This window comes from Spea bombifrons, chromosome 8 (genome assembly GCF_027358695.1).
Source record: "Spea bombifrons isolate aSpeBom1 chromosome 8, aSpeBom1.2.pri, whole genome shotgun sequence".
NCBI classification, from domain to species: domain Eukaryota; kingdom Metazoa; phylum Chordata; class Amphibia; order Anura; family Pelobatidae; genus Spea; species Spea bombifrons.
In genome coordinates, this window is record NC_071094.1 from 11,559,305 (window position 1) to 11,576,397 (window position 17,093).

Here is a 17,093-nt window from a genome sequence, read left to right on the forward strand (position 1 = left end):
ACATTTGATCGTTTATTTGGGCTCGGTACTGAATGGGTTAAGAAAGAAACTGGCTGAATTGAATCACATCCTTATTATGACTCAACGTTTGATGCATCTTCTGTTGCAAGAAACAAAACAAAAAAAGATGACTGCTCGGATACACCAAATAACTTGCTTTGCCTTCCGCTGTAAAGTCTTTCTTCTGGATACAAATCTGCCTTCCCCGGGGTATTGCAAGTAAAGCACGTTACACAATAAATCTCTATGAAGTTACAACTAAAGCTACTAAAGCAGTGGGTAAAATGTAGAATGCCGCGAATATGAACACTCAATGCAAAGAAGTCATAGCTCTGGGTATTAAAAAGCCCATAGGAGTGATTAATGTTTACGCTGCTGCCAGAATTATGGGGCTGTACGTGGTTACATATTACCGGACGACACTCGGCTTAACCCATTTGGCTCCAGAAGGGTTTACTCTCTACTTACTGCAAGCTAGCTACTTTAGGTCGTGTATATCAATCACCATGGAAACCAATGAAATGTTTCTTTTGATTTCCCCACATTTAGCCCTCCCCAGCAGCATTACTCTTTAGTTCATATCTGTGTCATCGCAGCTGTGTGAATTATATATATATATATATATATATATATATATATATATACCAGCCCCAAATATATGTATGTGTATACAATGGGTTTAAATAAACCTTCTGACAAACACTGCTGTATATGCATTAAAATCTCATCTAACAAGTAGATCACATTAGTATTGTTTGAGAATAATATCAATTAGATAATAGTGAACATAAAAGCTACAGTTTTCATATATACTAATACCTATAACGTACATAAAAAAATACATCTTTTTAATTCTGGTTTTGCTGGAAATCATGGAAACCTTTGGATGCTACGGATACAGGTAAATCTGGAATGTGGCGGATCCGGTGAAGTATTCTCTTCTGTGTCCCGTCAGACTAGCGTCCTTCACGAATGTATTATTCAGGTATATGTTTTATAAGAATTGTGTGTCGGTTTTGATATTTCATGGCAGAAATTTTAAGTCGTTGATTTTGTTTGTGTTTCACAGATCATTAGGCTGTATTAATAACCCGAGCCTAGCCTTCTCTGCATGTATGGGATATTATGCAACCAGAAGCCGAGGTAGTTATATCTGTGCTTTGTTCTGCTCCTCTGTTTCACGACTGAGAAAGGGAACCAATTAATTTTTTGTACATCAAATGAACGGTGGCCACAGCACATAGCTGAATGTTCACTTTTTTCTGGGAGTCAAAAATGTAAATTAGCAAGTTTAGCTAGTTGTACCCAAAAATCTCATTAGTGAGATATATTTTAACACCAACCACATGAGGAATATGTTTGGCGTTGGAACGATGATGAAAGTGAAAGGAAGATATGTTTTCAGTAAATTAATTTATTCCAGCTATTGATGGTTTGGGGTTCAGTTCTTTTTTTTTTCCAGCGACAATAACATTAACTAGCAGATGTATTACACACTCTGTCTACTGCGCACCCTTTGTGTGGATTTTTAAGACAAAATCAGTTATTTTGTGCTGGTTTGGATTCTTGTGTTACGTTGTCTTAAAATATTTTGAGTTAATGGCACATTAAATTAGCTTTAATGACTTCAAAGGTCTTGTGATGTAATTCCAATTCTAGAAAGTTTTCTCATGCAGGGTTCATAAGTCAAACTGTCAATTCAGATGCTTGAAAGCGTGAGGTTACCCCTTCATAGTAAGTAGTTTAGTTCCGCATAGACAAACCATTATTTAGTACCTTTGCAGATCTGTCATTGTATTCCGTGAATGTTTAGTTACATCTACGCAGCAGAAAAAGCTTTTAATCAGCGAGGTAACCTCACAGGTTTCATTTCGCATCATGCATGGCCAAATTGGCCCTTCTCTTAGGAGATGCTTAGGAGATATGGGAACCCATATATTTTGTTACTTGGGAGGGTAAGCAAATGGGTAAATATTTTATTCACAAAAGAAATGTATACTCGGGGTGAAATATTTGCTGTGTTTGGTTAGATACTTGTATCCACGTTGTTGCTGGGTTCTAAACATGAAATTCAATAGATTTGTTAGGATATTCTTACATCAATTATAATTAGATTCTTAGTCTAGGCTTGAAACCAAACATCAGTTTGTTTTAAGGTAACTTCTCCTCAAACAGAATGTACGTTTCATTGGATTTCAGCCTTCATCAGATCATATTTAAATTAACCACTTAATACAAAATCCGCTTACAGCATCACAATCAGTTCACTACTAGTTCAGAATAATTAAGGACCATCTGATAAAGCAAGTGTTTCTTATTAGCCTTTATTAACTGAGCAATAACATTTTTATTATAAAACAAAAAAGGAAGAATTCAGCGCATGCCTACAAATATGCATAGCACACAATGTATACAAAAAATATATATGGCCATATATTGCTTAGCCCACAATGCTTTTTAGGTTGTGCGCTCCTCTATTTTCATTATTACTGTTTTTGGGTGCAAATAAGTATTTTTGGCAGCTTTGTTTACAGTACGGCATAGCTTACTGTAGCCCATTTGTATCAGACAGTGCCTTTTGAGCAATGTTTGATGAGGTAACAATGACCTGTTGCATGACCATATTCACTAAAGTGTGATTTTGCAGGAAAACTAAGCATTCTAATGCGTGATTACATTAATGGGATGACTCCCCACAGTAACTATGCATTATTCAGGGGCTCCTCAGCCCTTGTTGCTGGAGAAGTTCACCAAGGTTGGCTTGTTCAATGCACAGTAAAGATGGCTTTATTCACTAAATAGGGAGTTGGCAAGGGGTATTACAATTGCAAATCACATATTTCAGTATAGATTATGACAGACTGTTTCTTGAATGTCACTTCTGCAAAAAGGCTGAGCTGGCCCTGTGTAATGCATAGTTAAGTCACTGAGGTCATTTTCACAACTGCTTACCGATATGATTATAGAAGGCCGACTACCTTTTCTTGCAAGCTCGCTGACTGGTCCTTCATAATGCATAGAGACTTTCAAGACAGCATGGAATCTTTTCCTTATGAATTAGCAATCAAGTTTTATCAAGAAATGAGATTTATTTCCTAATAACACTAATATACAGTATAACCATATCAGATCTAAAAAGAATGTCCGATAACCGTTATGTTTAGCCTCATTTTGCTAAATGAAGAAATATCACAGTATTGCCGAGGTGTGGATAAGGTACATAACTGTTCTAGAAAGCAATTGTTTTTAGATGATTATGTTTATTGATTTCAATACTCATTACATGGTAGGTGCTATATTAGGCCATAATAAAGGAGAACATACTGTATTTATACCATGTTACATGATTTCAGAGATGTAGGGTAATGGACCCATCCACTGCTTTAGTAGCGAATCGTTGTAATTGCGTATGTAGTTTCCCAATTTTGCATAATCAGCTATTCTCTTATATTTACAAAGTTTACCAAATTGTGTTCGGGGGAAGAAGTAGAGCATTTACTTATTTCTTTCTGCAAAGAGAGCGTTTGTAATTGTAGATTTGCTCACACACAATAGGTTTTTGCTCCACATATCTCTTATCATCATTGATTTGCCAAGTTCTGCTTCTTAATCGCTTTGTTGACGTGAGTGGAATCCACTGTGTCTAAAAGAGCACCACAGCTATGCCGGCTTGCCATTTGAAGCATATTCCCATCCCGTGAACTGGAAAATTAAATTAGGTTCCAGCACAGATTAACGTCCAGCCTTATGGGTGTAAAATAAGGCTTGTAAACTCCATGAAATTAAGCAACAAGATTATACTGTTCAGGGCTAATTTCAAAGCTCTGTCCCATATTGTTGTTCACAGATCTTTTGGATGTAATCTAATTTAAGACTTTGTGCTACATTGTGTTTTTTCTGTGTTATCAAGGTTTGTAGAGAATAAGCTTTTTGCCTTCAAAATTCATCTACATTGTTGGAACCTATTCATGCTATTGCAAAGGAGTGGGGGGGGGTGGGGGGGTGTATGCCGGCACCCCCTGTATGTCACAGTTGATTCCCTCCCTTTTTGTGAAGCTATGTAGTCCTGTTTTCTAGAATTTGTGTCCCAACATTTTTTTCATTAAAAAAAAATGTATAAATCTGAATCCCAGTAACTTTTGTGTGGTGTGTGAAGGGATTTCTACATTGTATATCCAGTACCTGTTGTGGTTTCCAGCTTGTGCTAAAAGGGTGCGGCGCGGAAGTCATCTTAGTGTCTGCTTGTTGAAGGTTTTTCTACAGTACACTGCAGTTTTCCGGAGGAATTTTTTATAGTATTAAAATTGTCTCCAAAACATTTATTTGAAAAGCATCTGACAAATATACGCAAAAAAGGCTGCTGCAGAGCTGAACAGTTTGAGAAGGTTTGCTTAGCTGTGGTGTGTCAAGCTCTGTATGTCTTCCACTCTCATACACAGAATTTGGAAATCGTGTTGCTTGATTTCAACAATTCATTGGAGGCAGAAACTCCAGATAAGTGGCAGTTGCTGTTCTTGTGGTCTTATTTTCATAAATGGGTTTCAAGGCAATAATGCCGTTCCGTTAAAACCATCCAAGCCAGGTTAATGTTTTGACAAACTGGGTTGTCAACCTGATGTGACCAAGCTGAAAACCAGCACTGCACATGGATTGCTAGATGTCAATTTAAAATAGATATTCCTGTATTAGTTTCAAGGAACACAGAATCTGTAAACGTTAGTGATACTGTCTTGATTGGCCAACATATTAATATAACAACAATAAGAATCACATAAACTTTTCAGACTTAGCAGAGATCCCTTCTTCAAAAGTCTTAGATGTTGCAATTGGGAATCAAGGTCTACTTATAAAGGATGTGCTTCTAGAGCTTCTTGATCCAAGGAAATATTCAAATCGAGTAAAAAAGGTTTCCGCCTAAGTGGAAAAAATTGGAAAAGGGCTTAGTTAGGGATTTTTTTTGCCTTCTTTCGAATGAAAAGCTGGAAGGATAGTTAGAAAGGTTCAACTTGGTAGACCTTGGTGACTAGGTTATACTTTCTGTGATATGTAGAGGAGGATGGTGTGGTACAGGTAGGAGTGTGAAGTATATCAATTCAAGCAATGGAGTGTGGTAGTAGTTCAGTGAAAGTTGGCCTATATGCTGATCTAGCTGAAGTATAGATGTGTTTAATGTTTGAAATAAATATGTGGTTGATGTTAGACAATAAGCACTATAGCTGTATGTACCTTAACACCTTAACTGTAGCCTGTCCATACTAATAAATGTGAACTGCATTGCCATTTAACACCTGCTGCTATCAGTGCTCTGAGCATTAAAATGTATCTTGTATCAGCGGCGATACGTTAACCATTAATATTATATAATATAATTACATTAAATTGCTGTAATTACAGGCTGGGCTCTTGTAATTGAAAACTTTTTAATGTTACTGTCAGTAATCATTCTGGTCTTAATGATGAATTAATATATGCAATTGATGCCTAGAGAATATGTCATCTAAAGTATCTAGAGGCCTAACTAAAATTCCTGTGAATGCATGTGAGCCCTGTGCAGATTTGATAAAGGCAGTCTTGATTTTATATCTCCTCATCTTATAATGTTTCACATTATATTGATTGTACTCTCTAGTGTTAAGTGAATAAACGTTAACAGATCTTCCATGTTTAATAACATTTAATATGTTTAGGTTTTTGTGCAAGAAATGGGGTATCTGAGCTTTGGTCAGGAATGTGTACATTGTTTCTATGTGAAAAATAAAATACAAAAATTTCTGACTGCTTACATTGTTTTGACTTGCAACCTTACCTTAGGCACCAACATTGCTCAAGATCGACATTTACTGGTGCATGTGGTGGACAATTTAATCATGCTCTATGTACCTTCACAAACCTTGCCACATACACTGTCATTGTACAGACACTTTGCCGATTCCCGAATGTAAGTGAATGTGTAAACTGCAGAAATTGTACCAACATTCAGCACTCACAGAGTTAACCATTCCATTTAATGGCTGTCAGGGGGCTCCCGTTACCAAATCTTCTGTTAGCATTCTTTAGTTATTGATCATTTGAATTCTAACTCTCTACTAATAGTTTGATACAGTTGTGAGAAAAAAAGAAAGTACACTCTTTGAATTCCATCGTTTTACATACCAGGACAAAACAACAATCTGTTCAGATTTATTTAACAGAAGTAAAGCCAAAATGGAGAAGCCATGTGTGAAAAACTAAGTACGCCCTTACTGCTTGCTTTATACCGCTCGATTCAACACTTGGCATTGTACTTGGTGGTATGAGGTTTGGATCCAGCTGCTCGGCCATGGAAAACCATCCCAAGAAGCTCCTACCACACAGTTTTTGTGCTGATATTAATGTCAGTGGAAGTTTGAAAGTCTTCAACTATGTAATCAGTAAAGCGTGGCAACTTTTACGCACAATGAGCCTCAGCACTCAGTGACCCTGCTCTGTGACTTTATGTGGTCTTCTGCTTTGTGGCTGAGTTGCTGCTGTTTCTAAAAACTTCCACTTACAGTTTACCGTGGAATATCTAGCAGAGATGAAATATCACAAACTGACTTATTGCAAAGGTGGTTTCCTATCACGTACCAAGCTTGAATTCACTGAGCTCTTCAGAACAACCCATTTTTTCACAAATGTAAATGCAGACTGCATGGTTATGTGCTTGAGTTTATACACCTGTGTCAATGGGTTAAGAGGTGTGTCCCAATACTTTTGTCCATATAGTGTACCTCAGATTGGAGGTATACATTTAGCAGATGCCTCATGAGAAGCACATAATTAAGTAAGCAGAATTCTACTTTTTATTTATCAACAGCTTATGATGTACAAGCAAGAAAAATCTTTTTACTACATCCACAGAAGTGCAATTCATCTTTAAAGGGGCACTCCAGTCATTATATATTCTTTAATGCATATTATAGCTGAGAGGTCCTTCTAAATGTAGATGGTGTCCCCCTTGGAAATGCAGAGTCTCCCATATGCATTTGGCCATCTCCAACTTTTTTCCATGCAGGAGATGTATTTAGACAAATACATCTTGCATGTGATATACCTACAGTCAACTCCAGTGCTGGCTTGGTGAACACTGGGTCTATTGAGATGCTGATTTTTGGGGGGAGTCTGTCAGGGACATTATACTGTCCCTTTAAATATGTCGACCTGTGCTGTGAAAAATTGTTTGTTTCTATATGTATAAGATTGGCTGCACAAGGGAAGGACAGGTTAAGATATTTCTAGGTAATGCAGAATTTAATTGGGAGTCAGTAGGAACTGCAGGCGTCTGCAGGAATCGACACTGTTCATAGTCTCCTCGTGTTGTTTATTTTAAAAATGTTACTATTGGTAGAATTTATACTTTCGGATTTACAATGAGAACCATCCGTGCATTAACACACTCATAAAACAAATTTGGCCTATGAAAAGTCTACACTGAAGCCAACTCTAAGGAACATGTAAACATTAAAATTACTCATGAAAGAATTCCATTGCCCTTGAGCTACAATCTTAACAAAATGAAGTGAGCTGTAAAGATTGTAGGATTGCCTCGCCCAGACACAATGATCAAAACGCTGAGAATGAAGTCTGCATCTGTTAGCGATGTGTCCCAAGGCAACTTTTAGCTCACATATTTGCGAGTGTTATGATATGGAGAGAAAAGGTGTCCAAGGCTAATTCAGCATGAACTGCTTTATTGTACGAGTGCAGTGTGTCCCTCTGGCCAAGAGATGTCATACACTAAGTCTCCGTTACCGTGGATGCTGAATTTTAACTCATGCTCTGCCTAAAGCAACTGCACTTGCTTGTGCTTTCACTTTTCAGCCCTACCTTTTTCACTTTTCAGCCCTATATATATATTAAATGAGAGTTTATATAAAGGTTTGTGTTTAATATATATGTATCTTAAATAAAACAGGCAAGTAAATAGTTTATGTATGATAGAAAGGCATATGTCCTTTAGCCCAGGGGCCTTCTCTTGTGCAGACATGATCATGTAATGAAATACCTCCAGGCATTTCAGACAGCCAAACTGTTATTTCTCTCCGTTCACAAAGGTACAAGGTAACTGGATGTTCCTTAGAAACACTAAAGCCATCTTGTTTCTTAGGAAATCATTTAAAAAAAGAAGATACCAATCCCTCTCACCCTCATATTCCATGCTGGAAATTATCAGGGTGAAGTTGTGAGAGCTAATTTAGTCTTCATAAAAAGTAAGGCCGGTACTCTTGTTGAGTTGCAAATATGTTGCAGTTTACTGTGTTGGAACATTGAGCTACAGTTATTGTGATATGCTTTTGACAATGGAACATTTCTGAGACAGACTGTGTGTTTTCCGTTTCATATTTAGATGTGATTGAAATCACAAAGCTTGGGCTGTTGTGCTTTCTTCTTCTAGTGAAGAAAAGTGACCAGTGACAGTGCTCCGAATAAGGCCACAGGGTCCCCCCAACCGGCCAAAACCAACACATTGCAGATGGAAAACTAGATTGTCTCATTTAACGTCTCCGATTGAAGTCATTAAAGCAGCAGCTAATCACCTGTATGTTAGTTAAAAATCAGTGTTCAGCTAGAATGCATGTGATTGGCGGCTGCTGGGTCCATTGATTTAAGTGGGAGCTCAGCTCTCATTGGTTAGATTCAAAGTTTTCTTGCGCATACACAGGAAGTGGACTAACAAATGCTCCCTGCTTCACATAGAGCCAGCTGGAGGAAGAGTTAAACAAGAAGTCTAATTTCCAACTCCGGTAACTAAACAATACATTGAATAAAAAGCAGTGGCGTTCATGAAGACACCAGTATGCATTTATATTAGCGTGTAGAGATACGCAAGCTGTACCAAAACACACTCGTTTGGTTCACTGCTCTTCCTTACTGGAGAAATGCGAATCTTCTGCGCCTAAACATGTGCCAGCTGTGCATCGCAATGTGGTAGCCCCTTCTATAAATGTAGTTACTATAACATTATATATTGGAACACGGATACATTCACACACCCAGCACCATGCTGGCTGCATGATATACATGCACATGTAGTACATTTGTCTTTATAACTGCACATTTACTATTTGTCTTGCTGTAAAATCCAAGCACAGATAATAAAAGGATCGCAGGGACCGTTGTGTTTCCCATGCGTCTGTTAGACTGAGCAAAGCTTTTAGCTCTTACCAGGCGTTTCTGTTGGCCATTTGACAACAGGCAGTGTTAGTTAAAAAAGATAATTTTTTTCTTGCAAGTCAATTTAAAACTGGTTAGTTGTAGTGTCAGGTAGCAGTTTAGATTTAATGGCGCTGTCCTTTTTTTCTTTCCTTTTTTTTTTTTTTAACATTTTTTTAATCTTTCTGGGGAGGCTAAAGGGAGAGTCGCAGAGAGAGTTCTTTGCTTTTCTCAACACAGACCCAGGCTGCCCTCTCAGGATCCCCTGCCAGGATTTCTATCATCTTCTGATCAAATATTAATGTATGATTCTCTGCTTGCTCACTAATCCAAAGCCAATTAATATTATCTGTCAATTATTTACAGATCCTGAGCTGCAGAGGATCTTCCCTGAAGACTTCAGTGACCAGGTTTGGAATGCGTAATTATTTCTTTTCTTTTTTTTTTTTTCTTCCGCTAACGTGACACCACATCTCACAACCTCGATACTTCTGGCATCTTTTAATAAATAGAGGTGAATACTAGGTGATATGAACAGGGAAGGTTTAGCACTAAATAAGAGGTCACAGATCACTGCTATATGGAACCCTGTTATTCGCTGTTATTTATTTATTCCCTGTTCCCCTCCATGACTTAAGTTGCGCAATCTGCATCAGACAATATTAGCATAGAGTGAAGCAATTGTATTTATACTTCTTTTTTCTTAATTTTATACTTGCAAGTTTGATCAGGAAATTCTCGTGCTGGCAGCAAAGTTATTTACATGCCAGTACATTGGGGGAGGGGGTCTAATACATTAAAACCGCATATATACATGCATATTGGAATTCTGTAAAGTCTGTGAAAGACTTCATCTATATCCCATAAAGATCTAATGTCTAGGGATCTTCACACCTTTGTTTTGGCTTATTTTGGTTATTGACTGTCATAACCTGTGGAAATAAAAAAAAAAAAAAAGATAAAATTTATCAACATTGCATTTGAAGCCGAAGTCATAATCTGACTTTTCTAGTAGCACTTGTGCAAACACAAATATTAAAGGGACAGTACATCCCTTACAGCCCCACTAAAGAGAAATACATATTAAAGTACGTTAATGCTTTGTTAAGCAGCCTTTCAAAATGGAAAATATATATATATATTACTTATGTTGGGGAGAAGCTGCAGCTGCACTCCTGCCTGCCCTGTAGTACGATGAATCTCCCCTCTTGAAGCAGCTAATCAGAAGCAAGAAAGTCTTTCCATTGAAATTGATGGAGCTGACTGGTGGTAATGCCATGTGCAAGGAACACATCTCCTAATACAGAATATAACTGGGTGAGCAAATGCATATTAATGGATTCTGCATAATTCCCCGATGCATTTGCAAGGAGAAAGACCTCTCCGATACATTTGCATTAACGTGTATGATGGCTGGAATTATTGGACAATGTAATTCATCTCTCTACCAAGTCCTGTGTACGCCCAGTACTTGCAGAATCTTCCTCCGTTCTCTGCATTTTCTAGTATTTACAATGTGTGCAGATTCTATAATAACTTCATATGCGTTTCACTGTTTGTAATTTAGGTCCTTTGGGAGGAAAGTGTTATAAAAATAAAATTATTATTACATACTCTAGGGCAAAATTATCTCTTCCACTCAAATCGTTCCGTGCATCCCATCTGTCTTGTTCCTTCTAATGAGCTGGTTTGCGCGTGAAATAAATAAAATAAACACACAAAATATGATCAGATAATTTTTTAAAAAAAGGGAACATTTGAAGATTGTGAACTAATACTGATCATTTACAGTGTGAAATCTCAATGCTTAGCCTCTGTCCCTGGCATAAGCTAAGCGTTTATTTCCTAGGCATACTTATTTGAAAGTTAGTGTTTGTCTTGTGATTGTTAACAGTTTCCACACCAGGATTATACTGACACATTAATACATTAACAAATCACTTCTATTTCATAATTTACTTTCACAAAATTGTGTTTAATAATAAGCATTATTAAGCAGTTATGTCAACACACATAAACGTGATCAACTAATAATATTCTGGTGAGGGCTTTGCTTGGGATACATTTATATATTGCACCCATTAGTGTCAACACCAAATGCTCTCTCTATGTCGTTCGAGAGGCTGCCCTGTACGCTGCTAAATTCTGTGTTTTAGGCCTGTGGAACACCATCTATTGATTTTAAATATCTAATATTATAAGTGGAGCTGAGATGTTTTTAAGAGAGATAACCCATGCAGATCGTGGAAGCTCAGTTGTGAGCGAAATGCATTGCGTGGAGAGGTTGCGAGATATTTTGGAGTTTTTCTTTTATTTTCTTTAGTTTTAAAGAAAAAATTGGGACGCTTTTGATTGTTGTTTATCCCTATAACGTAGATTAATCCTATACAAACACGCAAGACTCAACACTTAAATGTTAAATATTTGCGTATGAGACTTTGTCTGCACCACTCCAAATGTTCATAATGTGCATAACCTAACATTATTAAAGGGCCATAAAATGTAATAACATTACTACACTATATTTTTTTCATTGTGTTTGTTTCATTTTTGGTTTATTACGCATGCAGAGAATTTGGAATTCTTTTGGAATATAAATCGTGTAAAAGGTTGGATACAAATCAATTATCAGACAAATCACCAAAGCACACACTATCACTCTGCTCGTTTTGCTTATTTATTGTGTGACACACAGATATTTAGTTGCTGCTGGTGTTTGGTAGGATAGCTGTTCTCACAAAGTTGGGGGAATAGCATTGTCCAAAATGTCTTGGCATGTTGAAGGGGACATACTAATACATTTTGGACAATGCTATTCCTCCAACTGTAGGAACAATTTTGAGGGAAGGCCCTTTTCTAGTCCGGCATGATTGTGCCCCTGTGCACAAAGCAAAGTCCATAAAGACATTGTTGGATGAGTTAGGGCGGAAGAACTTGACTGTCTGCACAGGGCCCTGACCTCGGTGCCATCTAACACCATTGGAATGAACTGGAAAGGAGATTGCGAGCCAGGACTTCTCTTCCAAGAACGGGTAAAATTCCTACGGAAACACTGCAAAATCTTGGGGAAAATCGTTCTCAGAAGAGTGGAAGCTGTTATAGCTGCAAAGATGGACCAACTACATATTAATGGCTATGATTTCAGAATGCAATATCATAAAAGTCCCCATTGGTGTAATGGTCAGGTGTCCCAATACTTTTGTCCATATAGTGTTTATTAATTACAACAGTACATCAGCAATTCTAGCAGTTGTAAGCTAGAAGCCTTCAAGCTTCTGTAACTATGTTTATTTTTTTACATGACATCATCGTGTCGGCGTTCTGTACAAATCTGTCTAAACGATGTGTGTGTCACTGGAATGGGAGCTCAATGCTGGCCTCCAAACCAGAATTCTTTTGGGAAAATCAAGGGCCAAAATGATGAGCTCAGCTTGGAGATCATTGCCTGTCAGCTAGGGATGATGGGTTCTCCCACTGTAATAAACACACACACACACACACACACACACACACGCTAGTCACACAAGACAATGCTGTTTCTTTTCATTATGCATGTTGTATGGGCTATTCCAGACTTGAAATAAGACCTGTGAGATAAAAGGAAGACAAAAGCAGGACACATGAAGTTTGAATGCTTGTGTAGTGTGTGTCTGTGTACTGAAGCTTGTCAGTGGTTTATTGCTAGCGTCCATTTGTACATTACAGTGAAAGAATCTGTCAGAAATTATTGAGACTCAGAGATTCAGAAACAGAGAAGAGGAGAGAAAAAGCGTGTAGATTGACATCTGCGACTAGATAATAATGGGCAGCCGTCCCTGCACCCTCCAGCCACAAAGCCAACGTCGTTTTTCTGGAGGAACAAGGAATAAAAAGAAAGAGGAGTGATGAAAGAGTGTTACAAATCCACAGAGCTACAGACATGTTGTAGTTGGTCCAGTTGTCTGTGTTCTACCGTAATCCATTTAGATGTTCTTTGTCTTAATTGTCTGCTAAAGACAAATGGGCAGTAGAAGTTTGTTAGCCTCATCTCGTTTTGCTGAGGCAGAATTAAACAAGAAGAAACCCTTTTTGGAAAATCGAGTAGAGAGCATTTATTAAAATATGTCTTTCTCATTATTTCATCCCTCTCAGCTCCGACTGATCTCAGGGTTTCATGAAATATGTAATCTGAAATGTAAATAGGGGTTTGATGCAAAACTGAAGAAGTAATGAGCAAGCCAGCTTGCGGCAACGGCCTTGCTAACAATTCAGATTTTGTTTCATGGTCTCACCTAATTTTGCTTTTGACCACAGTAATGTATTCAGTTTAACCATGAAACAGCTGGAGACATGTAGTTCAGAATCAGCGATAACCGAGATTTCAGAAGTCGCAAAAGAAAACATTGAGATTGTGTCACCAGTGTATAGATGTATCTCAGAGCCAGTGGAACTTAGGGATAAGTAAAAAGGTCAGAAGAAATACAACCCAGTCTTACTATTGCTGTGCAGTTCATGTATTCACACATTTATTTATAGTTTTCATTTTTTACGTTACAAAACCTGTTTTTTCTTCTCTAATAGCCAACTTTTTTTTTTTTGAATACTGCTTTGCAACTTGGCTATGTCCTTAAATTTAGCAAGCTATTTTGTACACCCGATACAGTAAACAGTGAATTCATAAGCTCATTTTAAACAATGGTTTTCAAAATTGCTACTTTGGATTATAATACACCATATGACCAAAAGTATTAATATGGAGTTGCCCCCTCCTTTGTGGTTTAAATAAATAAATAAACTCCACAAGATTTTGGAGTGTTTCTGTGGGAATTTACACCCATTCAGCCAAAATTTGCGAGGTCAGGCACTGATGTTGAACAAGAAGGCCTGGCTTGAATTTGGTGTTCCAGTTCATCAAGGTACTTAATGGGGTTTAGGTCAGACCTCTTTGCAGCCCACATTAGTTCCTCCACACTGTCTTTATGGACCATGTTTTGTGCACTAGGGGAACAGTCATGCTGGAATAGTATAAGGCATTCCCCAAACTTTTCCCACAAAGTTGGAAGCATAAAATTGTCTAAAATATATTTCTATGCTGTAGCATTAATATTACCTTTCACTGGAACTAAAGGGTCTAAACCCTAAAAACAGCCCCATACCATTATCCCACTTGGCATTGTTCATAGTGATCTTTGGCTTGTGTGCAGCTGCTGGGCCACAGAAACCCATTTCATAAAGCTCCGACGCACAATGCTTGTGCCGATGTTGCTTCCAGAGGCAGTTTGGATGGGTGTTCGGATAAGTTTGGTCATATAGTATATTATACATATATATGGTGCGTTATCATAATATATAGTGCTTTATGCACCACAGAACAGGGACTTGTATAAACAGTAATGTAGTACCAGTGCATCAGCTCCATGGTAAGCCATAAAGGCATGTCAGGATTACACAGGGCTTGCCAAGATTGGAGAACCTTGACTTAGTGTTGGGCTAAGCAATATGTGGCCATACAGTGTGAATGAATTCCCAATAATTATAGGTGAGATTATTTTTCTTTTTACATAGCATTTGAATCATGTGTCTGCTGGGTGCATGTTCATTCTTTGCTCTGTGGTTTGTATACATTCATTATTTCACAAATTGCCTCCAAATTTGTCATGTTTAAGCATTTTAGGTGTGCTTTGCTTTTTGGCTACATTCTGTAAAAAAAAAATGTATGGTCCACTGCAAAAGGTACAAAACAATCACCACCAGTCAACTTATTTTATTCAACAAGATCCTTTAACAGTAAAACAGTAAAACAGTAGCGATTGTTTTATGTGAGCTATATTTAAGTTAAGATCTATCTAGGTAATTGTCATAAGTCTGTAAGCGTATCAGCAGGGCATGTATAATCCCACCATTCTAAGTAGGAACTTTGAAAGTGCCGTACAACTTGATTGTAGGCTCACAGGTAGATCCATCTAACTCTTGGTGTAAAGCAGCCCCTTCATTTCCTTTTCACATCAACATTCTGATTAAGATTGATTGAATTTAAAGGCATATTAGTCTGTTTTACATTTAATGTAATTAAATTGTATACATTTGATGTACTTTTTTCTTTTACTTAAAGGTTCATTGTTAGTGGGGGAATCACAATAACTAATTTCTGCAAATTAACAGGAATCAGATATTATTTTTCCTGCTTGCTGGTCAACTCATCTCACAACAGATCAACTGACACCAAGCTGCACTGCCACGCTTAATGAGACCTTGTTGGCTCCTGGTGTCCAATTTACAAACTGAGGGTGTAAAATGAACAGTCAGTCAGCATATGTACCAACCAATGTCATATGTGGCTCCTCCCACAATATGTGGGTGCTGTCATGACTGGGCCCTCTGCCCGTTGATACCCTTTCTGCTCCCCTTTCTCAATTGTGGGCATTGTGCGTGACAATCTTCTGGCTGACCTGACAATTGGGAGATTTACTCCTACAGCTGATATTTGAAACATGACTGATCTTTGGGCTTCCTGGCAACTATGAGTGAAAGAATCAGGGCATGCTGCATGCAATAACACTATATCCTAAGCTGTAGGTAGTGTACATTTTTTAATGCAAATATGTTTTTAAAAAGGTACCATGTGATTTATTATTACCCCATATAAGTGTTTTTTTGCACTGCTAATTTATAGTCTCATATATATATATATATATTTTAATGGTAAATATACATTTAATCTCATGGGTCCAGAAAAGTAATTCCAACAATAACAACAAGCATCTTGGCAACTGCTCACTGGATTACTGTGTCATTATGTTGGACAAGTTCCAGGCCAATTTTCTGTGGTTATAGCAGCCATCATATAATGCTCAGTATTTAACACCACCGAGTTACTTTTGTTATTACCAAACTTTGTTACAATATTAATCCTGTACATTTAAAAAAAACTATTTCTCTCAATGAATCAAATATTGATATTAGTTTAATAATTTAAAAATAAACCATACAAAGCCATAGTGTGTAAATTCTAGGAATGTAAATAAACTCAAACGTGCTTCTGGGATGTATAGTATGATTTCATACATTTGTGTTTTTATTACATGTAATAGTGTTATCATAAACCTGACGTCAAGTCTCAAAGAAAAGAGGATGTGCTACTTTTTCTTGTTCTACGTTTTGCAGATAATTGTGCTACAGCCTCAACATTTCTGGAGGCTGATGCAATGTATCTTTGGGGACGTGGTTTGTGGCAGGCTTGGGGTGGGATTGGAGACAGGACCGGTGCAGGACAATATATTAAAAAATAATTTGTATTTTGTAGCCATCTCACACATGTTTGTAATTGTCACATCCTTGCACACTGCTTTTGTAGGTCATGGGATGGCCATGTGGGAGATGTATTTAAGGTCTATGCCGCAGCTACATAGACTTCAATTGTTTCTGTAACATGTCTAGTGGGGTCTTCCAATCTCCCTGACGCACACATCACCATCAGTGCTGAAAGCATGACATGTCTGTTCACTAAAGGGATAGTTAGAAGGAGAGTTTTGGATTCAACTTCCTCACTGCATTATTAATTACAAAGGGCCAATACTGGCAATCTTCACCAGCAAGAAGTGTTGAGTTGGCACTGTATAATGATTACTTCAATGGGTTTTTAGGGCATTTTGTACTGTACAATTGCGTTCAAAGATGTCCCAGATAGGACATGAGCCCAGACTGACCAGATGTCAAAATGGGAAAAATGTGCATCTCCAAAATATGGCCTTTTACCTCCCAAACTACCCAACAAACCCATGAATGGGTGTTATCACTGTATTCAGGAGATGTTGCTGAACACATTGACAGGGGGGTTGACAGTGACATATACCAAGAGCTGTAAATTCATACTTAAGATGTAATGTGGGTGAACAAAAAACACAAATTTCTACCACAAATTTTGACAAAGGCTGGTGGTAGAA

The 17,093-nt window shown here is 37.6% G+C and overlaps 1 protein-coding gene across 4 annotated transcripts in view; it reads left to right on the forward strand.

The window, feature by feature from the left end:
* The window catches only part of DENND1A (DENN domain containing 1A), a 263,707-nt gene that overhangs the window by 33,713 nt on the left and 212,901 nt on the right, over positions 1-17,093 (forward strand). For all 4 annotated transcript variants that reach the window (XM_053473723.1, XM_053473725.1, XM_053473724.1 and 1 more), the window contains exon 3: positions 9,538-9,581. In XM_053473723.1, coding sequence (XP_053329698.1) covers positions 9,538-9,581 — 44 coding nt within the window. The remainder of the gene's footprint in view (positions 1-9,537; positions 9,582-17,093) is intronic.